General features: G+C 42.6%; 1 protein-coding gene and 1 pseudogene across 2 annotated transcripts; both read left to right on the top strand.

The window, feature by feature from the left end:
* The first annotated feature begins 377 nt into the window (after positions 1-377).
* On the top strand, positions 378-15022 carry Cdo1 (cysteine dioxygenase type 1). Its single transcript, NM_052809.2, has 5 exons — positions 378-736; positions 4922-4999; positions 7554-7708; positions 12710-12879; positions 14328-15022. The coding sequence occupies exons 1-5, from the start codon at positions 567-569 to the stop codon at positions 14355-14357; spliced, it is 603 nt and encodes a 200-aa protein (NP_434696.1). The 5' UTR covers positions 378-566; the 3' UTR covers positions 14358-15022.
* LOC102547034 (40S ribosomal protein S23-like) lies at positions 9773-10375 on the top strand (annotated as a pseudogene). Its single transcript, XR_015642943.1, has one exon. The product of XR_015642943.1 is annotated as a 40S ribosomal protein S23-like (transcript).
* Positions 15023-22147: the final 7125 nt, after the last annotated feature.

Genomic DNA, 22147 nt, shown 5'->3' with positions numbered 1-22147 from the left:
TTGGAAGATGGGCTCCTTTTCCTCAGCATCACCCACAGAGATCTAAAACACACAGACTATTGAAAGCCAAGCCGGGGAGGTGGGGTCGGAATGGGATGGGCGTCCAAAATCCGCCGCTAAGGAAGGGGGGAGAAATTGCCCGAGGCTCACCGCAAGTATGAGGCAAGGGCAACAGTGGGGCTTCTGAGGGTTGGCGCGTACACACAGTGCTGTGCCAGGGCCCTCCCTCTGGCTCTCTCCACCTCTGGCCCCTTTCTCGGGTCTCTCCCCGCCTCACTCCACCCCCTTAAGGCGGTTGGTACGTTCTAGATGGCTCCAAGAGCTTAAAAAGGGCCCGGGAGGGCGGATTCCTCAGATTTGGTCTTGACTGATCAGTCGAGGGTTTAGGCTGGTCTCCGGTGACCTCCTAGTCCTAAATCTTGATACCCTTGCAAGAGCTTTGAGCGTGTGGGGTCCCGGGCGTTCGGGGTCCCGGGTGTGTGCGGTTTGTATAGCCTGAAGCCGGGGTCCTCCGCGCTCGCGTCCTCCGCAGCTGGACTGAAGAGACGCGTCCCAGCCCTGCGGGGATGGAACGGACCGAGCTGCTGAAGCCCCGGACCCTGGCCGACCTCATCCGAATCTTGCATGAGCTCTTCGCCGGGGACGAAGTCAATGTGGAGGAGGTGCAGGCTGTGCTGGAAGCCTACGAGAGCAATCCTGCCGAGTGGGCTTTGTATGCCAAATTCGATCAATACAGGTGAGCGTGCTCGGGCTAGGTCCCCTCCGTTGAAAACAAGCCCCCATCCGACTCCCTCACAGCTCTCAGGTTTTTAGCTCTCTGTCTCTCGCGAAACCCCGCCACCGCGGCCCCCACCTGACACAGAGACACCCTACCTCGGCAGCCGCCGCTGGCACTGCATTAAGGGGACCCCTTCACCACCTGGCACGTTAGAGCTCCGGCGGGGCAGCCTCCTGGAACATACTGCAGAAGGTCAGAGGACTCTCCAGGAGATCACCTACCAAACATTCAGAAAAGGGTAGTGGTGAGAGACACAACCCTAAGTCAGTCCTTCACCATCAACCCTGGAATGCTTTAATATAAAACAGCGCTCGGGTTTTGCCAGCTGTTCCTACCCAGTTCTTCCAAGGCACTTTCACCGCCCCAATGGGGTTGATTCAACCGCTGTCAGGTTTTGCAAAATGGGCACACCCTGGCTTTTGCAGCCCCCAAGCCTTTGGCCCTCTCATGCCCTTGTTTTCCGGAATCCGGAAGGGAAAACTAAAGACCGACTGCTACTATCTGGACTTGCTTGAATGAGCTGTTTGGTAGACTGGGACCTTTGAAGCCTTGACTTGGGGATTAAGTCAGAATGAAGAATAAATGTCAGCCCTCTGGGGCCAGAGGAAAATGTAGTCACCTGGAGGTCGAGAGGTTGTGTGTGGAAGAAAGAGCAAGCTCAGTGCTTGTGCTTGATAGGCAGACTAGCAGGAGGAAACTGGCTGAAATGACAGATGGAGCTTTTCCTTGAAAATCGTCTCTCCTTAACACGTAACATATACAATGCAGTTTTGTCAGAAAGGACCATGTCAACTGTATTTTGGGACTTGTGAGTAGTAAAAACTAAGGACAAATAAGGGGGTGTTTGGGAAGTAAGCTTAAGCAATTTCCTTTGATTCTGGTCACTCAGTGCCAGACTGAGTCCTGCAAGGGTACACCTGACGTGTCTAGCTCTTAAATGCTGGCAGATAATGGCCAGTTTGTGGGCCGAGTGCTCCTCCAGTCATATGCACAGTGAGAGACAAGAGCTGTTCTTCTCTCAAGTTTACCGGCAAAGAAAGACCAGCCTTGAAAAGCGTTCCGAACTCTATACAAGGTCTCTTTCCCCTTACTGTTTAGGAGCCTACACTGAACCAGGACCGCCTGAAAAACTTTTACATAGCTCCTTGTATAAAATAAAAATATTTACTGGAAGTCAACCATAATTTTTTCAAAATTGGCACACATGTAATTTTATCATTTATTAAACATTAAAGCAAATATGTACACTAACTAGAAGGATTGCTTATTTTACTTTTCCATAAAGAAACCTTGCCAAATACTTGTTATTTTGATTTTACTTCTGAATGAGAGGTTATTAAATACAAAAAAAATAGAGGCCCAGCATGATGCTTACACTTGGGAGGTGGAGGCAGGCAAGAGGGGTAAACCTCAGCTCACAGCCTGAATCGAGTGAAAACTTCAGCGAGATGCCCTTTGATTTTCACACCAGCACCACAGCACACGTATGCCCACACACACATGATACACACATTAATGATTTTTTAAAGAGACTGCTATGGAGCCTTGATGACACAGGACAGTGCTGCCAGACACATTCCATTTTATTTGGAATTAATTTTTGGCTGTACATTCAGAAGTCTTATACCATGTCCTTTTTCTCTGTTTCCACAAATGCACAAGCTAGGAAGCCTGGATTCTGAACCACTAAGCAACTTCCTCTAGACCAGCAGTTCTCAACCTGGGGGTCACTACCCCTTTTGGTGCTTGTGGTTGAACAACCCTTTTGCTGGGGTCGCCTAAGACCATCAGAAAACACAGATGTTTACTCATAACAGTAGCAAAATTAGATTCATGAAATAGCAACAAAAATACAGCATGAGGAAACATTACAGCGTCACAGCACGAGGAAGGTTGAAAGCCCCCTGCTCTAGACCTATGACAAGTTCTTTTATTGTAGTAGCATATCTGCCTAGATATCACATTGTTCAAGAGAAATTAACCAGCTATGCTGTATGCAGCTCCTGCTCTCACCAACAATGGCGTTGACAGGAACTTCTTGTTTGACCCAAGGCCCTAGTGTCTAGGATTCCCATTTGGGGACTGGGAACATCAGACTGAGTTTGCTGGACAAGTGCTGCATTGTACTGGAACCTTGTTTACTGTGATGTAAAGGCTGTGTGTACAACCTCTTCTTAGATCGTAAGGAGCTAGAATATATGGGAGACATAGCTAAAAAGAAAATAATACTCTGGACAATGGTGGTGCACACCTTGACTCCCAGCACTTGGGAGGCAGAGGTAGGCAGATCTCTGTGAGTTTAAGGCTAGCCTGGTCTTCAGAAAGAGTTCCAGGATGGCCAAGGCTGTGTGAAGAAACCCCAGCTTGAAAAACCAATAATAATAATTAATATTGTAGTACTCAGCAACTCTCTGGAGACTCATATCCTGCAAGTACCTGGCCCATGGCTTGGGGGATGGTAGGAAGGACAAGACTGAAGGAAAGCATCCGGAGGGCAGGAGGTAACAGATGACTAAGTGAACAAACAACCCTTTCCTTACCCTCAGAAGCAGCAGTCTAGAATAAATGTCACAGCCAGCCCGCTTTGTTGATTAGATGCTAACAACAGAACCATTTGGACCCAATTCCAAAATGAGAGTTCAAGTATCCTGAAGATAATTGTTTTGGTTTGGATTTTTTTCCCCCTGCCAATTAGAATAGTAAAAGGTTTAGTATCCTGTCCTAATGTAGCCTTTGTTCTGGTCTTACTTCAGCCTCCTCGGCCTATTTGTGCAGAACTTTTCCTTGTGAGTGCTTTTGAATGTGTTTGTGTCAGCGCCTTAGTAGTAAAACTGGGCAGAATTCTAGAACAGTCCTTTAATGAAACCTCAGTCCTCAAAGCCTACTAGAAGTGGGGAAAATGCCCCAAACACTGGCAACATTCTTTCCTAGAGTAGTTGTGGGCTTTCCCAATACCTTCCCCAGAACGCTACTTTTTATTAGTTTGGACTGATAAGCATGGAGAAACATGAAATTTGCATTATCTCTCTCCTCTTATCTATGAATACCGGTAGTAAAGACTGAGCGGCTACCTCAGGAAAGTGGGTGATTCTAAATACATAAAGTTCTTGTCAGTCTTCCTGGTCGTGGGAGAGGGAAAGCCAGGGGAGGGGGGGGGGGCGTGACATAAAATGCAGAGAAGTCAAAACTCAGCTCTTGAAGACAGTTTTCATTTCTTTGGGTCTTTAAATTCAAAAACTGTTTTATCAAGGTAGAACACTGGGGCTGGGGTTCATGATCCAGGCTAGGCAGGTGTTCCGCTTTGAAAGCATGAGAGCAAGTGGACCTTTGAATGGCGTCTTCCATTTCCAGGAAATGCGTCTAGAGGCTAACTACCGCTTTTCAAATTAATGCCTTCCTTGTTTCAAAAATAAAAAACAAAAAATTGCATATTGAAGTACCTCAAAATTTGTTGGTGTCTAAGGGAGCAAAACTGAACTATAGATTTAATTCCGGAATATTCATTAAAATTAAATCAGTGTGAACCGCTGTAAGTGAGAGAAAATGGATTTGCTTATATGAAATTTTATGGCTGTGCGATCTATTCTCTCCTGGATAGTTTTTAAAAAGGTGAAAAATTGGTTCGTTTGGTTTGGAGTTTATTTTGTTGTTGTTGTTGCTGGGGTTTTTTGTTTCTGTTTTGTTTTGCATTTCCCTGAGAGGAGGGAAGGGAGACTTCGGTCTGAATGTAATATAGGAGTGAAAAATTAATTAATTAGTTAATTAAAAATAGTTTAAAAATAATTTCAATCAAATTGATTACTTAATAAATATTTTTTAAAAAGACCCTAAGACTTGTTGAACTTCTACATTTGAATGAAAGATTATTAAACGGGAAATGAGAGGTAAGACTGGGCACAATAGGGGTGCTTGGAATTCCAGCACTTATGGGACAGGCAGGAGGACCAGGAGGTTAAAGTCATCAGCTACACTGGGAGGTCACAGCCTGGGTTACAAGAGAGCCCTGTTTATAATAATAATAATAATAATAATAATAATAATAATAATAATAATAATAATAATAAATGATACTTTGTAATACTTATTTTTCCTAGTTCTTACCCCAGCAGTCAGATTCAAACTGGAATATGTTTGCTTTTTTAGGTATACTCGAAACCTTGTGGATCAAGGAAATGGGAAGTTTAATCTGATGATTCTGTGCTGGGGTGAAGGGCATGGCAGGTAATGCAACAATTCCCCCCTTCCACACTTCCTTTGGAGATTCCTCCTACTCTCAAGTACTGTCCTTAGATAAATCTGTTTAGACAGGCATGGTGGCACATACCTTTAATCCTAGCATAAGAGGCAGAGGCAGATGAATGTCTGTGAGTTTGGGGTAGCTATAAAAAGCCTTATTTATGTCACTACCATGAAGTCACATTTTGGTGTGTACTCTATGAAGTGAATATGTGATTGTGATACAAGGTTATACACACTCTTATTTTGCATATTTTCTAACTTCTCCAACTGTTAACTGCTTTTATAATGTGTTTTTAAATGGTTACCTGATAATCTCAAGGTTCAGTTAGTCTAAGTTATGGTATATACAGTGAGTTCTAGGACAGCAAGGGCTATGTACCGAGACTCTGTCTCAAAAGTAAATAAATAAATATTTAAAAATAAATCTATGTCTTGCATTGCTAGGAATCAAATGTCTCTGTATACTAAGTGAGCACTCTGCCTTCTAATGCTCAGCTGCACCCCAGCCCCATGCAAGGTATTTCTTATAGTGTCTGGCCCAACATCTGAACAGTCAGTAGTGCTGGGCTAATCACCAACTTTAAAAAGATGAGCCATTCACGTTTTAGAACTCTTTCCTTACGTTTTCCCCTAATCTCAGCATGGAGTGGGGATGGAAGCTGGGGTTTCAGGCATGCGCTATGTACATTAAAACCAGACCCCCAAGGCCAGCAAGATGGCTCAGTGGGTAAACGTGTTTGCTACCAAGAATAATGAGTCTGTTCAGAATCCACACAAGTTGAAGGAGAGAACCAACTTTCACAAGAGAAAGAACACACACACACACACACACACACACACACACACTCAAACACATACACACTAAATAAATAAATGTAAAAAATAAAAACAGAAACAAGCCCCTTTCCCAAACAAGTAACATTTCAAAGGAAGAAAATGCTCACCTTAATTTAACTTCTCTGTCTACTATGGAGTTAAAGGGTTTTAGGAACGGTGTTTAACCCTGACCTTTGTAGTGTGAGGTGTGTCAACAACTGTGGGACCAAAGACCAAACCGGCAAGATTTAGAGGTAGAAAAACATGTCAGAAATTCAGAAAAAGGCTTTCTACTTCTAGTTAACTGTTTAACTTCTTTACCAAGAAGGGAATTTAAACTAACACAAAAGCACTGACATTCACTTCCTTGTCTTTAGCTTGTACATTTGTCAGCCTGTTACCAACAGTAATTTTTAAACGGGACTTGATCAGGTTTTATTCAAAAAGTAACCCAGATCCATTTTTGATGAGAGAAGAAAAAATGCAAAATTACAAGGCTTTAGGGTGTTAGATCTAAAGGGAGCAGATGCTGACGTGAACACTTGGTGAAATGGTACCCCACAGCAGTCATTCATTCAATAATCTTTAAAAACAGATTAGCAAGGCTGGGGTTAGACCATAAGGACTCAGGAAACAGTTCTTCTTATGGTATATTTACACATCAGCAGAATTCAAAATGATGTCAATCCTAAAACATTGTATACATGTATGTATTTTAACATCCTTGCAGCTGTTAGGACTTCATATTCCTAAATAATGTTTGCCCTAAGATCACATGAGCAAATTCCTTTTTACTTAATAGACAGTTTGCTTTCTCCCACCGGTACAGAGGTCACCACAGGTAGGTTACTCCAACTCTGTAAAATGTTAATACGAAGAACACCTCATGGCATCATTTCAGGATAAGTACGTATATGCCCACACATACATTCTCCCTCACACACAACGAAGAAAGAACACCTATGGGGAAAACATGAAATATTCAATGATTCCAAGGTGGTCAATTGTTATAGATAAGTTACTTTGTTCTTCTAAAAATTTCTCTACTGAACCTTTCCCTAGGTGTGTATGTCTGTGTGTCTGTCTGTCTGTGTCTCCATGTGTCTCTGTGTGTGATGCCAGAGATAAATCCAAGACCTCACATACTATGAGAACAGCCTTCTGCTCCTAATATTCTTTCATCATCAAACTCTAGCTCAGCTTAAATGAGTTATTAAAAACTGTGTTTTTTTTCTGGGCATAGTGTCACACCTAAAATCCCAGCAAACCTGTAGTCCTGCCCTCTAATGCAGGAAGATCATGAATTATAGGCCAGTCCTAGCTACATAATGAAGCTGTGTCTCAAAGACAACTGTGAATGTGAATTAAAAAAATACCAAACTAAAAATGAACCAACAAAAAATTGTATTAGGGAAAAACAATAAAAGGAAAGGTTCCTGAGTTTGTGCTTTGTCACCATGTTACTGTGACAGCACTTTTGAAACATGAACTGCCCTTTAGTGGAAGTTTACATCAAAACTGTAAGTTACATACTTTGATATAGATGATGTGTTGTTATTGTGCCCAGAACAATAATGCTGAATTAGAAATTGATAGATTACCAACACAGCATCTGAAATGAATTAGGTCCAGAGATGATCTTGACATTGTATCCCTTTAAGCTCAATCAATGAGCTACTAGACCAACCACTGAGTTTATCTGTCATTTTTGCATATATAGCAGTATTCACGATCACACGGACTCCCACTGCTTTTTGAAGCTGCTGCAAGGAAATCTAAAGGAGACATTGTTTGACTGGCCTGACAAGAAATCCAACGAGATGATCAAGAAGTCTGAAAGAACTTTGAGGGAAAATCAGTGTGCCTACATTAATGGTAATATTCTATACTTTGTCTATGAGGGTATTAGAAAAACTGAATTCTAGCTATGCATGTTGATGGAAAATGGCCTAAATGCAATGGGTTCTAAGGCTTTAAAGCAGGATTGGGCTCATTCATTCAAAACATGTGCATAAAGATTACCGTTCACTGGAAAGTCATCTATCTGCCAAGCTTAGAACAGAGAAAGAGGGCTATGAGTTATGTAAAAGAGTTGTGTCTAATTAGGGAACATACATACAGTGCATTCATATTTGAAAACGCAACATGTTCTGGAAGTGATTAAGAGCATTAGCTAGTGCCTTAAAAAAAACTGCATACAGCATGCCCAAAAAGACTTTTCTCAAGGGAAATTTTGCAATATATATTGTTGGGCAGTGACTTAAAGATAGCTTACCAAGAATTTGTTCTTTCCCCTACATGACATCTGGAATAGCCCCAAATGCTTCCCAGGAGAGGTAGTGGATTTACTTCTATTTCTAAAGAGGATCATAACTTTCCAAAGATTCATGAAAGCATATGAGATTTATAATATTTATTCTCAGCCATATATGAGACTGCCAGTACATATGAAGATTAAATAACTTCTCTGGAGTCACTCGGGTTTTAAACTTGAATCCAAGCAGTTTGAGTCCAAACACATGCTTTTAATCAGGACACAGTCCTGCTTATATAAAATAAAATATTACAGTCCTTCTCTGGCAAGCACAATGCTTCCTTCATATATCTTAAGTCTAGAATTGGCCTTGCTACTTGGCTTAAACTCGTTAGATTATTAGTTTAGGAATGCAGATTGCTTACAGAGTCCGACTAGATGGTAAACATTTTCTCTTCTGTTCACATCACACAAAGCTGTGGTTTCCCCCGTAGACGTTTTCCTTTGTTTTCTCAAATACTTGAGGGACACAGCACCGTTATGAGAACAGACGTGTCACCTGTACCAAAGCCAAAGGCGTCTTAGAATAATCACTTTCAGTTGGAATCAGAGTCTTTGAGAATGTACATTGGATATGAGAAAGGGCTTTGTCCGGGTCTTCAGTGCAGAATACTGTGGCAGGCAATCATGTGAATGGAAGGAGGGAGCTGCTGATTTGGGATTAAGGCACTCTCATACAGGCAAAGGGGAGTAGGGGGAGGGCAGATGTGGGGTGGGGAGTTGGTGGAGGGGTAATCAGGAAATGGGATATCATTTGAGATGTAAATGAATGGAATGATTATTAAAAAAAAAAAAAAAGCTTAGGTAAGGACCTGATGCATACTTAAAGGACAGCAGTGTTACTAACCCAGTGAGGTTGTCCTGATTCTTTTTCTCTAGGTGTTCTGGTTTTTAATGTTAGTTTTTGCTAGTCAGTAAGATATGAGGTGAGCTATATTGAATATTTTTGTAGACTAATTACTCCTCAAATATATTAAAAGCTACAAGTTTCCAACCTCTGGTTTTTATAGATCAGGGGTGGGCATGGATATGACCAGTCCAGGGAAGGGTACAGTTCTTGCAGAGAATGGAACCTTGAGGAAATGGGGGAAGGGAGACTAGGAGGTGAGTCAAGTGGAAAGGAAGGAGGATGGGGTTGAGCAGTAGTTACGAGGAGACTATAAACAAAGTCAAGACATGGACAGGTGAGCTCTCCCCCACCAGCAGTACTGTAATTCAGAATGTCTTTACCCGTTTGGTAGCACCCTACAGCCTAGGGTGGAGGTGAGAGGTGAGTTGGAACAGAGGCCCAGGAGCCTGCTTCAAGTGGGAGAAGGTCAGCAGGACTTGACTGACTGACCTTAATAAAAGTCACCAAGAAAGTTGCGGTAACCGGGTGTACCAGGCACATGAAAATAAGAGACAGCATCTACAATGCTCAGAGTCGGAACAGGGAGGATCATGCATGAGCTCTGGACTCTTCTAAAGAATAAGTGACTAGATCTAGTTGTGCACCAACAGGTACTAGATCATCTTGGTTTTATTAGTACAAAGCGTTGGTATGCCATGTAATTCCAGTACTCAAAGGGCTGACACAGGAGGTGTTTTGCAAGTCTGAAGCAAGCCCGGGCTACATAATGATTTCAGTGTCACCCTAGGAGACACAGAGAAATCCTGTCTCAAAAAAAGGAACATTGAGCCTTTCTCTCAGGCCCGTGGCACTGGCAAGATGGGCAAGTGTCGTGGTCTCCATACTGCCTGGAAGCTCTGCAGTCACCGACGGGACCAGAAGTGGCATGCTAAACAGTACAAGAAAGCTCACTTGGGCACAGCCTTGAAGGCCAATCCGTTTGGGGGTGCCTCTCATACAAAGAGAATTGTGCTGGAAAAAGTAGGGGTTGAAGCCAAAAAGTCAAATTCTGCTATCAGAAAGTGTGTCAGAGTGCAGCTCATTAAGAACAGCAAGAAGATCACAGCACTCGGGCCCAGTGAGGGATGCTTGAACTTCAGTGAGGAAAATGATGAAGTTCTGGTTGCTGGATTTAGTGGGAAAGGCCCTACTGTGGGTGCTATTCCTGGAGTCTGCTTTAAGGTTGTTAGTTAGCCAATGTGTCTCCTTTGGCTCTGTACAAAGGCAAGAAGGAAAGACCAAGATCATAAAATTTGACAATGGAAACACAATAATAAATTTTCATATTCTAAAAAAAAAAAAGGAACATTGAACATAGCCTAGAGTGCATGTCTTTGATCTCAGCACTCCAGAGGTAGAGGCAGGTAGATCTCTGTCACTTTGAGGCCAGCCTGGTCTACAAAGTGAGTTCCATGACAGCAGGACCATGCCATGAAAAACTGTTTTAAGAGGGGAAAAGGGGATGGGGAGGAGGGGAAGAACATGGCTTGCTTGGATTTTTATCTTCCTGGAAATAGTTCTCTCAGACTGGCTATCTCTAGGCCAGGCTCACAGTCAAGCTACGAGGCCCCTTGATGTCATCCAAGCCTCCTCTTTACTTTTTCCTGTGGTGGAACTTATTTCCTGGACTCATACTTTGTTCATTCTTCCTTCACACCCTTGTTTGGTAAGTGTATCTTCTGATGTCTTTTCATGAAAGGAGGCATAGGAGGTCAATTCTTGAGACTAAAGACAACAACAACAAAACAACAAGCACCTTGTATTTGAACCTTACAATTTGACCGATGAGGTAGCTGGGTGTGGGTTGGGTCCTGTCAGTCATTGCCCCTCAGAAATTTGTATCTTTGCATTTCAGAGTATCCCACTCCTATTGAAAGTTCTTTGTCATTCTGACTCTTACCTCTCTCACTGAAAGACCTTCTGGAGGTATTTGAAATCTTAACATGTGTTGCCTTTATTCTGTCCCGAGTTGTTTCACTGTAATAAGGTCACCTAGGGACACCTCACTCCTCCAGGTGCTTGGTTACATTCAGTTTAGACAGTTGACTTGTGCCCATCAACAGAAGAAAAAAATCCTCACATTGTTGCTGTGAGTTCTGTCTCTGAAAGGCCTCTTGTTTGGATATTAAGCTTCCTGAACGTCTCCTTTGATCTTTTTCTCTTTCCTATTATTTTAATCTTTGTCCTTTGATTCTTTGAGCCTACCTCAACATTTTCTGTCAGCCTGTGTGTTCAGGTTTTGTTTTATTTGGCGATCCTCCTGCCTCTGCTCCTCAGCGTTTCCTACAGGTGTTCACTACAACACCCTGCCCTCTCTTTGTTTTGAGAAGTCTTTTTGAGGCCGGGAGTATAGCTCAGCTGGTGCTTCCCTAGTATGTGTACGCCAGACACTGGCTTGCATCCCTAGTCCCATGTAAACCATGGATCAGGAAAGGAGGATCAGAAGTTCAGAGTGACCATGGGCTGGATGAGACACTCCACGAATAAATAAATAACAACAAAAATCCTTTGACTTCCTGCTCCCTCTGGGTGTTTTGTCTCGGGGAGAATGCTAATAATAGACTTTTCCAGGTTCTCTCAGTATTCTGTTGCAACTTGCTTTTCCAGGTTGCTCAAGGCCACTCTCTGACTTCTGTACCAGGGGCTAACTCAGTTGTGTGCTCATGTGTAAAATCCAGGGACAAAAAGCTTTACTTGGTGGCCCTGAACACAAGATGGGACTTGTTGACAGGTTCCCTCTCTGAGGGTCAGGCAGAACCCTTTAATAGAGGTCCCAGAGGCAGCACGCTTCCATCTCTGCCTGGAGACAGAAATCCTGGATGCTGGTTTGCTATGTGGCCAATGGCTTCACTCACTTGCTTTTAACATGGCATCTACCAGCCCTGAGCCCTGCCGTTGGACTCCTTCTAGTTCTACATAGCAAATCTCCATAGCATGAGGGGAGGGAAATAGTGAAGTGGGGTTGGAGACCCTACTTCCTAAATAGCCTTTCAACCAATCCATTGTCCTTAGCCCAATCTTCACTCCTTTCCAGAAGAACCTGGTACTGCCCATTCCTGAGCTATTTGAGAAAGGGTTGGAGTTTTGTTGTTGTTTTTTTTGAGGTTTTTGTTTAGGTTTTGTTTTTGTTTGTGTTTGTTTGTTTGTTTTGTTTGGCTTTTTGACTTTTTCCCTGAGTCGTTTAGAATTTTGTTTTCTCTTTTATGACACTCTTTTGATTGATTGATTGATTGATTGATTGATTGATTGAAGATATATTATATATACAGCATTCTGCCTGTAGGCCAGAAGAGAGCATCAGATCCCATTACAGATGGTTGTGAGCTACCATGTGGTTTTTGGGAATTGAATTCAGGTCCCCTGGAAAAGCAGCCTGTGCTCTTAATCTCTGAGCCATCTGTCTAGCCTAACACTGTCTTTTTAGCTAAGTTCTTAGGAACGTTTTCTTTCTCACTGTATCTTATCTTGTTTTAGTCTGTGACTGTAATATGATATATTTTGCAGGAATCATGCCTGTGTGACACTTATTATACATGCCAGCAGTTCAAATCTAATGTGTATTCACTTCATATTCATCAACATCAATTAAAGATTGTGGGTGATTACAAACGTTTTTGCCTTCAGCTGCTATCTTGATCCCTTCGTTGTTTTCTGTCCTCTTTTGCCTCTAAAGATTCTATTGGCTTACATCGAGTAGAGAACGTCAGCCACACAGAGCCTGCTGTGAGCCTTCACTTGTACAGTCCACCTTTCGATACATGCCATGCCTTTGACCAACGAACAGGGCATAAAAACAAAGTCACCATGACATTCCACAGCAAATTTGGAATCAGAACTCCATTTGTAAGTACAGTTTCCTGGGTTCAAATGACTTAGAAGGAGCTAGAGAGATGGTTCAGAAGTTAAGAGCACTTGTTGATCTTCCAGAGGTCCCACATGGGGTCCACACCATCATTAACACCGTTTTCAGGAGGCTTGATGCCAGGGTCCACTTATGGTCTCTGTGGGCAGCCATGCACATTGTGCACATGTGTACATGCAAGCAAAACTTAAACTAAACCTAAAAAGTGTGACTTAGGAGTTGGAAATAATGTGTTGTGTGTGGGCTTTTATTGATCCAAGTGTTATTTAATGTGCTATAGAGAAGGCTCAGCAGGTAAAAGCTAATGGTACCCTTGCAGACAGAGGACCTGCATTCAGTTCCCAGATGCATATGCAAAAGCTCACAACTGCCTTTAACTCCAGCTCCAAGGAAATCTAATGCTCCTGGCCTCCTTGGGCACCTTTAGTCACATGCATAACCCACACACAGGAACACATGTACACATTATTTTAAAAATAAAAATAATAATAAAAATAATAAGCATTAATTAAATATCATAAGTCTAAGATATTCTTGGATGAGCTCACAGAATAAAAGTCCAGTCTCTCATAATTATTTCTTAAACCTTGAAGGTAATTTATTTTTTTAAATTAAATTAGATGCAAAGGCTTGTTTCTTGAGAAGCCTCAATATGTGTGTTCAATCCTAAGTAAAATGTTTTCTTCACTTGGGAAATTGGGATGAAGTCTTTATTTAGCCTGTTTCCCACTAATATGACAATATTTAGAGGACTAGTTTACTGGGACATCACTAAATTGCATTTGCTAAGACAGAAGACTATGTTTTGACTGGTACATGTGCCAGTTCATTGAGATGCAATGTCTTTAGACCACAAATATATTGGGCTATGCTACATTTCCCCCCCATAAGGCAACAGATATTACTGTGGTAGGATAATCTTCTGCCATTGATGAAATAAATTAGAACGGGCTTCATTTAGTCATGGATGAAGTACATAGAGACATGTCAAGAAATAGTACATGGAAATAGGCTGCTATAATCCTCAGGTATCTTGCTGACCTGTCTTGCCTTTGTCTTCCATATTCAGAACCCCAAAAGATGTTCTTATCACAAGAAGAAAGGCATTAGGCTACATTACCAAGGCTAGTTTTTCAAATTCTGCTTGGAAAACTAATCACTTAGAGCAGTGATTCTTAACATTCCTAATGCTGTGACCCTTTGTTGTGGTGACCCACAAACACACACACACACACACACACACACACACCATACAATTATTTTCATTGCTACTTCATAACTCATTTTGCTACTGTTATGAATTGTAATGTAATGGTCTATGGAGGGTGGGGTCTTGACCCCTGCATAAGCTGAGAACCGCTGACTTAGAACAAGCTTATATGCTCTATGCAAAAATTCTTACACAGCTTTCTCCTTTCCTTTCTTACAGACAACTTCAGGTTCACTGGAGAACAACTAAGACCTGCCAAGCCTTTCAAAGTTTTGCTTCTGGGTCGTTGGAATGTTTTACCTTGGATAAGAGAGGCCACCCATCATTTGCTGTCCAGTTATACATTTTAATAAGTCCATGCTCAGTGTGTATACTAAGGAAGCAAACCATCCCCTGAGCTATGCAGGAGAAAAATCCCACTAAAGAAAAAGTCACTTGATTTTTAATAGCCAAATCACCTTGCTCCCAGTTCTTCTGTCTTCTAACTCCATGGAAATTCTATTGGGAGTTCTCAGTGGGGTTTTTTTTCAACCTTAGGAAACACTTCTGGTCTCTGAACTCTAATAATCAATAAGTAAAAATGAAGAAACCACAAGCTATCACATGTCTGTTTTCATACCTGGAAGTCTAAGTGTGGAAATCTTTAATTTACTTTGTATGTTCTTAATGTTTGACAAGAATTTTTTTAAATCTTGGTTTTCAGTTTTTTCAACCCTGTTTGACAAATTCCTATGCTGTGGAGACTAGGGATGCAGATAGCAGTTTGGTGTTTGGTAGTGAACAGCAGTGGGGCCAGAAATGTGCATGTATCCAGACCTCCTGCAAATAAAAACTGAAACTCATGTGTAATGTGTGCCACCACCTTAAGCTGCCACCAAAATTGCCAAACGACTTTAATAAAACTGGATTTGAGAAGAAGTAGACATTGCCTTTTTTGATGCATATATTTAAAAAATTATATAAATGATAGTTTCTTCTATTTAGATAAATTACAGAAGCCATGTAAAAAATATATTTTGGTTTGGAGGATGTGTGTGTGTGTGTGTGTGTGTGTGTGTGTGTGTGTGTGTGCGCACGTGTGCGTGCGCGCGCGCATTGCAGGGATCCTTGCATGGTAAGCAAATACTTCACCACTGAGCTATCTTCCCAACCCAAAAGATGCTTCTGTTAAATAGGATTGTGAAGGCCAAGGAGCTACGTTCACAGCAACTTCAGTTTCACTAATTAACAAGAATACCAACACAAGGGCACTCTTGCCTGAAAATGTGTCCATGTGTTCTAATGGGGTTTGATATCTAACATTGGTTGTTTTTTTTTTTCGGAGCTGAGGACCGAACCCAGGGCCTTGCGCTTCCTAGGCAAGCGCTCTACCACCGAGCTAAATCCCCAACCCTGATATCTAACATTGAAACACTGAAAATGTTTTAGAAGGTAAATTTCTAACATCTTAAACCTTGAGGTTATCTGGCAACACCAGTTGGCATTTAATAGCTCAGCGAGGGTCTCCTGAAGAGGCGGCTATCTTGGAGTAGGCATTCTTCGGACTCAGAAAGTAAAACCTTCTCTGAAAATAGTTTCTAGACTATCACCCCAGAAGTATGTACATTAGCCTTCTCATCTTTGAGATGGATATTGATATTTATTGAATGTTTACCCCATAGTAAAGATTATTTGAAGGTACTTGGACATAACACAGTTATTCATTCTGGAAAGCAAGGCCTATTAGATGCTATTACTTTTATCCTATCTTTTTTTTTTTTTTTGGTTCTTTTTTTCGGAGCTGGGGACCGAACCCAGGGCCTTGTGCTTCCTAGGTAAGCGCTCTACCACTGAGCTAAATCCCCAGCCCCACTTTTATCCTATCTTTTATCCTATGGATACAATATACTATTGCATATCTATAAATATACTACCACAAATTATATATATATATATATATATGTATATATATATATATATCACGTACAATATAATAGCCTAAAGGGATGCAGATGTACAGTTTGCTATCAGCTCTTGTCATAGAAGTTTAACAGTTTAATGGTGCTAATCAGAGCTTTGTCCTTTTCTGTACTTTCTGAGTAGGAACTGTTTTTGGAGCTCCCCAGCCTCCTGACCCTTTTTATTTCCAAAGGTAGTGATGGCAGGTTCACCTCTACACCTCATCACATCTATACCTTCTACTTCTGTATCCTACTTTGAGGGACTCATGATTGGCTGACGTCCCCATCTCAAGTTTGTGCCCTTAATCATATCTCTTGCCACAACAGTAGCGTTAGCAGGTCATCAGGATGACATTGGTGTTTTGGGTGGGGAGCTCTCTTACCTATTTCAGTCTGTTCTCTGACCCTCAGTGAGCCCAGTCTTCCTCACATGCCAGACATAATCACTGTGACTAGGTCTCCTCATCCTATTAGAATTTCAAAGTCCAAAATTCTTACCCAAATCTCACCCCAAGTAAGTATGAGGAAGACTGTTACATGCCACTATTCCTGGGGAAACAAACAAATATCTGCTCGCCCCAGATGGGGAACGGACACTAGACCAAAGTAAAGACCGAGTCCAACTGTCTGAACCAATGAGTTTTATTGGGATTTTTGCAGGAATGTGAGTGAGGGGTTCCTGACAGGCAGAAGTGACTCAAAGATGGCTGTATTACCCAAACCCTATCCCAGCATGGGTGACAGGTCACAAAAGCTAGGAACCTGGAGCTCACTGCACAGCCTGCAGGCAGGTCAGTGGGTCTGAGCGTTCTCTAGGCTGCTTGGCTGGTCTTGGCTTTTCCCAGACAGCCCTGCCCCATCTGCCTCTGCCAGGCAGTTCAGCAGGTGTCTGAGTCTTCACCATCCTCAGCTCCACTGGTCTTAGCTCCTTGAAGGTGGCTCAGCTGGTCTGAGAGGATTTCTCAACCATCATTACTACTTATACTTGAGGTGGAAGGAATCTAGTATATCTGGTCACTTTCAGGGACTTCCTGAAGCCTTTGAGGCATTTACTTCCTAAGCTAAGGAGCGTCCCAATAGATTGAATTATTTCACCTCCCTTTAGGACATACTGTGCCCTAACAAGATTTCCTCCAAGATGAAAGCTTTTATATTGCAGGAAACTGCTAGGCAACACTGTTCTAATCCAGTTGGCAATACAATTCCTCTGAATATCCATACACATTGAGTTAAGAATTCTAGGGCACCCATGGAGAAACCCTGTTTCAAAACAAACAGATAAACAAACAAAATCCAACAACAAAAAGCCCACAAATGGAGTAATGTCCTATATGAGCCACATACAAGTCAGGACTCACGGGAAATATAGGCTATTAGGAAATTAAGATGGTATTAACTTGTAAGTAGGAAAAGTCAACAACATTTGTTTGTTTGATCACATGGCTTTGCTGTCCTATCCCTGGCTAGACTGGAACTCAATTTGTAGACCTGCCTGGCTTTCAACTCACAGAAACATATCTGCCTCTTCCTTCCAAGTGCTAAGGTTAAAGGTGTGTGCCACCACATCCATCTGAAACAGTATTTTTGTAGGTAGCCCACATTGGCCTTGAGCTTTAGGCATTGCTCACTGGTTTCGACCTCCCCAAGGCTGAGATTGCAGGAACACACCTCCAGTATTGCTATGTAAACTTAAAAAAAAATCACCACTGAGGATCCAAAGTAGGACCTTGCACATGCTAAGCAGGGGCTCTACCACTGAGCCACATCCCTGGCCCTCTACTGAGCTTTAAAAAAATCAGAAGCATAAGCCACCTTGTCCAAGGCATGTCCATACATTTCACAAAGGAATTTCCTCTCTGTCTCTAAGGAAACCACAGACTTTCCTAAGTGTATTTGTCTAACTGGAAGATGTTTAGAAGAAAAATACATGTGGGAGAATGGCATAAACCAGCCCAGGGGAGGATCAGTGTTGTAGAGTCTGTGTGTTTGAAGCACCTAGAATGTGCACATTCTTGTAGACAAAGTAGAAGAGAGGTCACCAGGGACCAGAGTGGGGAGGACTAAGGATGCATTGTTTAAGTGGCAATGGAGGTGTGGTGGCATGGATGAAATGTTTGCATATAGATGGTGGTGACAGGTACACAGCACTGTGACTGTGCTCAACGCCACAGAATGGAACATTCATGAATGTTTAGAAGAAAAATATTTTTCTCACCATGATTGTTTCGAAAATTGAGTTCTTGAAAACTGCTTTTTGTGTTGGGATAGGTAGGACACAGTGACTGTACGTAGTGAAAAGATGTGCCGGGGACATGGTGGGATTGCTTGCATTCCAGGCACAGGCCCTCAGTTTCCCCCTTTAGAGACAGCCGGTACTCCGTTTCATGTTGTTCCTCACTTCTTTCCTCTGTTTTTATAAACAGGTTCATATTCTGAAGCCAGTGCTGATCACCTATAAGCTCTTTCCACATCAGAGTCCACTACATGCGAGATAGTCAACGACTCTTGGTCCAAGATGAACCTTTTTACTCTTGAATATTCTCAAACCTTTAACCACTGCAAACAATTCTACAGTGGATCCAGGGAAGGCAATGCCATTTTGCAAACACCACTTCTTCCTATTCTTCCACAAGAGATCCCAAGCTCCGTCCATTGCTTGGCTGTGGATGTCGGCATCTATCAGAGTCAGCTGCTAGGTGGAGCCTCTCAGAGGACAGCCATGTTAGTAGTCTCCTGTCTGCAAGCATAACAGAGCATCACTAATAGTGTCAGGGATTGGTGCTTGCCCATGGGATGGATCTCAAGTTGGGCTGGTTATTGATGGGCCATTCCCTCAGTCTCTGCCCCCTTCCCCAATCCCTGCATTTCTTGTAAACAGGATAAATTTTGGGTTGAAAGTTCTGTGGGTGAGTGGTGTACCTATTGCTCCACTGGGGCTCCTGCCTGGCTACAGGAGGTGGCCTCTTCAGGTTCCATATCCCCAACACTGTGAGTCACAGCTAAGGTCACCTCCATTGATTCTTAGGCACCTCCCTTATCCCAGGTCTCTGTCATGTCCTGGAGATGCCCCACCCCCACCCCCACCCCCGCACCTCCCCTTGCTGATCAGTTACAGATTTCCATTCGTTTTCATGCCCATCTCTTAGTGGGCCTGCAAACTGGCCTCAAGCTTGAAGCAATCCTCAGGCCTCTGCCTCTCAAGTACTGCTGAGGCAAAATCTGTGCCACCATGCCTGGCTAGTTTTTGTGTTTCTTGGGAGGTTGGAGGTTGGCTAAATTTTGCAGTACTGGAGATCAAAACCATGCCTCAGGCATGCCAGGCAAATGCCATTTCCTGTCCTTTCCTGCATTAATACTCCAGTCATGGTTGGCTTATTAACTTATTTTAGTTGTCTGAGACAGGGTCTCTCACTATAGCCCAGATTATTCTAGGACTCTATGTATCCCAGGCTGTCCTGGAACTCACTAAGTAGCCCAGACTGACCTTGAATTCAGCTCCTCCAGCCTGAGATTTCGTAAGCGCTGGAATTATAGCCATGAGCCACCATACTCAGTATATACTTAAAAATAACTCACGAGGACATAAAGAAACGACGTGAGACTGACACTTCCTCTGTAGTCTGAAGGGCCTTCTTAAGAATAGGCACGCTCACCTGTAATACATCTGTATTACAGGATATTTGATTATTGTACATAGAAAACCTAATTGTTACCAAAATATAAAAGTTTAAATAGATGTCAGATGCAGTCAGGTGTGTCCTGAGGAGATGTAGTTTGGGTGTGCCTCTAAAAGCTTCCACAGATAAGACCACAAAAGAATAGGAAGATCCTGCCTAGTTTAAGGCAAGGTATTTGGGAGAGTTCTTGTGATTTTTGCCCTATGACTGGAGGCAAAGTCAGCTGGGTGGCCTAGAGCTACCCCACCATAAAGGTTCGGTCCCTCCTGCCTGACTTGGCTTGGAGCCCTTCCACCCTGATGACTCAGCCTGCCAAGACTGTAGGGAGGAGCTAGAGACTTCTTTGATAAGCAATTGGATCTGTGATAGGAGCCTCTCTTTTGGCTTGGAAGAACCTTTAAGGAAGGAGTTTGGAGTAAGAGAAAGGGATTTTTCTCTTCCAGCTTGCAGAATCCAGAGGGGAACAGTTGGGAGGACACAGGTAAAACAAGATTGTAGCAATGGGAGCTAAGGGGCCTCTTGGGTTTGGAAGAGCTCAAGAGAAAGGCAGACTAGGATGATGCAGATAGAGATTCTTAAAGAGCTAGCACTTTAATTGTAGGATCAGGCTCATAAATAGACATCTTGTACAAAGTTAAGAGAATAAAGTTACCTCACTGAGCTCACAGGTTTTTAACCTCGGCGTATGACTCTGTGTCTTTAGGTATTAATATTAGATCATTTAAATGGTTGACTATCACACATCTGGAGCTGAACAGCCTCATGCCAGAGTGACAGGCATCATGCATACAAAGAAGTGCAACCAGAACAGCTTCTTGAGAATAAAGAAGTCCTTCCGAGTTGGGAAGCAACCCACTGAAACCAAAGGCTGACAGGCATGGCATGACATAAGAAGTGTCTTAAGTCCCAGGGAGAATGTGATATGACTGTAACGCATCTATACTGAATTCTCCTGACCAAATGTCTGAGTATAAATAATGACATTTATGGAGTCTCGAAGGTGAGATGTACCAAGGTGGGGGTTTAGCCAAATAGGCATTGCAGTAAGTGAAGAAGCTGAGGGTGTTGGGCTTAACCTAAGTGTTTAATCAGTGTTGTGTAGACATAGGCTCAAAGAGTTCCTAGGGGTTTATATTCAGAAAATGTGCAAGCAAAGCCGTGGCTTAATTAGCTGTAATGGGGATTGGGCATGGAGGCGCACACCTTTAGTATAGCACTCAGGAGGCAGAGGCAGACAGATCTCTGTGAGTTTGAAGACAGCCAGAGTTACACAGTGAGAACCTGTCTCAAAAACAAAACAAAGCAACTGAATGAAAATAAAATTGGCCATAATGGGAGCATTCAGACCACGGGAATTTGTCAGCACCACAGACTGAGGTTTTCCTTCCTCACTAGAGAGCTTGTTAGTGCTCACCAACCAACTCAGAGGGAAACAAAGCTTCCTGGACAACCTTAAACCTGCACTGAAACTGCTCAGCGGGCAAATACTCTTCTGTAGCTTGTGTCAGCTGCTTTGGAAAAGCTGGAAAGATAATCAGTCTTTGAGAGCCTTTCCTGATTGTATTCTCCCTCCCCCATTTTTATGGGAGGACAACTTCTTTGTGATCTTGTCTCTAGGGACTAAAGTGACATCAAGCCAACTTCTCTGGTCCCTTTCTTCCTAATGTGATTGAAAAGATAGGGTATTCTGGGGGAGAAGCTGGGGAGGGTGAGGAGACAGCCTTCTGAAGGCCTTTGTAGATCCTAAGTACATGGAAAAAGTGTGTGTGTGTGTGTGTGTGTGTGTGTGTGTGTGTGTGTGTGTGTGTGTGTGTCTATGTGTGGTGAGCATTGTCTATGTGTGTGTGATGTGTATATGCAATGTGTGTTTATGTAATGTGTGTGTGAAGTATGTGGGTTTGTGTATGTGTGTTGTGTGTGCAGTATGTGTGTGTATGTGTGGTGTCTCAGTATGTGTACGTGGTGTGTGTGTGTACTGTGGTATGTGTACAGTGTGTGGTGTGTGTGAGGTATGTGTATTTGTATAGTGTATATGTGAAGATATATGTGCAGTGTAATGCTGTGTGATATTTGTGTAGTGTGTATGTGCAGAGTGTGTTATGTAATATGTGTGTGTTTGTGTAGTATGTATGAGTAGTGTATGTGGATGTAGTGTGTATACTGTATATGTGAAGATATATGTGCAGTGTGATGCTGTGTGATATGTGCGTAGTGTGTATGTGCAGGGTGAGTTGCATGATGTGTGTGTGTTTGTGTAGTATGTACGAGTAGTATATGTGGGTGCAGTGTGTATAGTGTGTATATATGGTGTGTGTGTGTACTGTGATATGTGTGTGGGCAGAGACTATAAGTCTACCCTATTAAGCATTTTGGGAAGAACATATGGAAGGCTGGTGACTAGGACCAGCGTGTTCTTGCCTTG

The sequence above is a fragment of the Rattus norvegicus genome, chromosome 18 (genome assembly GCF_021556685.1).
Source record: "Rattus norvegicus strain SHRSP/BbbUtx chromosome 18, alternate assembly SHRSP_T2T, whole genome shotgun sequence".
Lineage (NCBI taxonomy): Eukaryota > Metazoa > Chordata > Mammalia > Rodentia > Muridae > Rattus > Rattus norvegicus.
The sequence above is the reverse complement of the archived record's forward strand: the minus strand, read 5'-3'. Positions and strand labels throughout refer to the sequence as shown.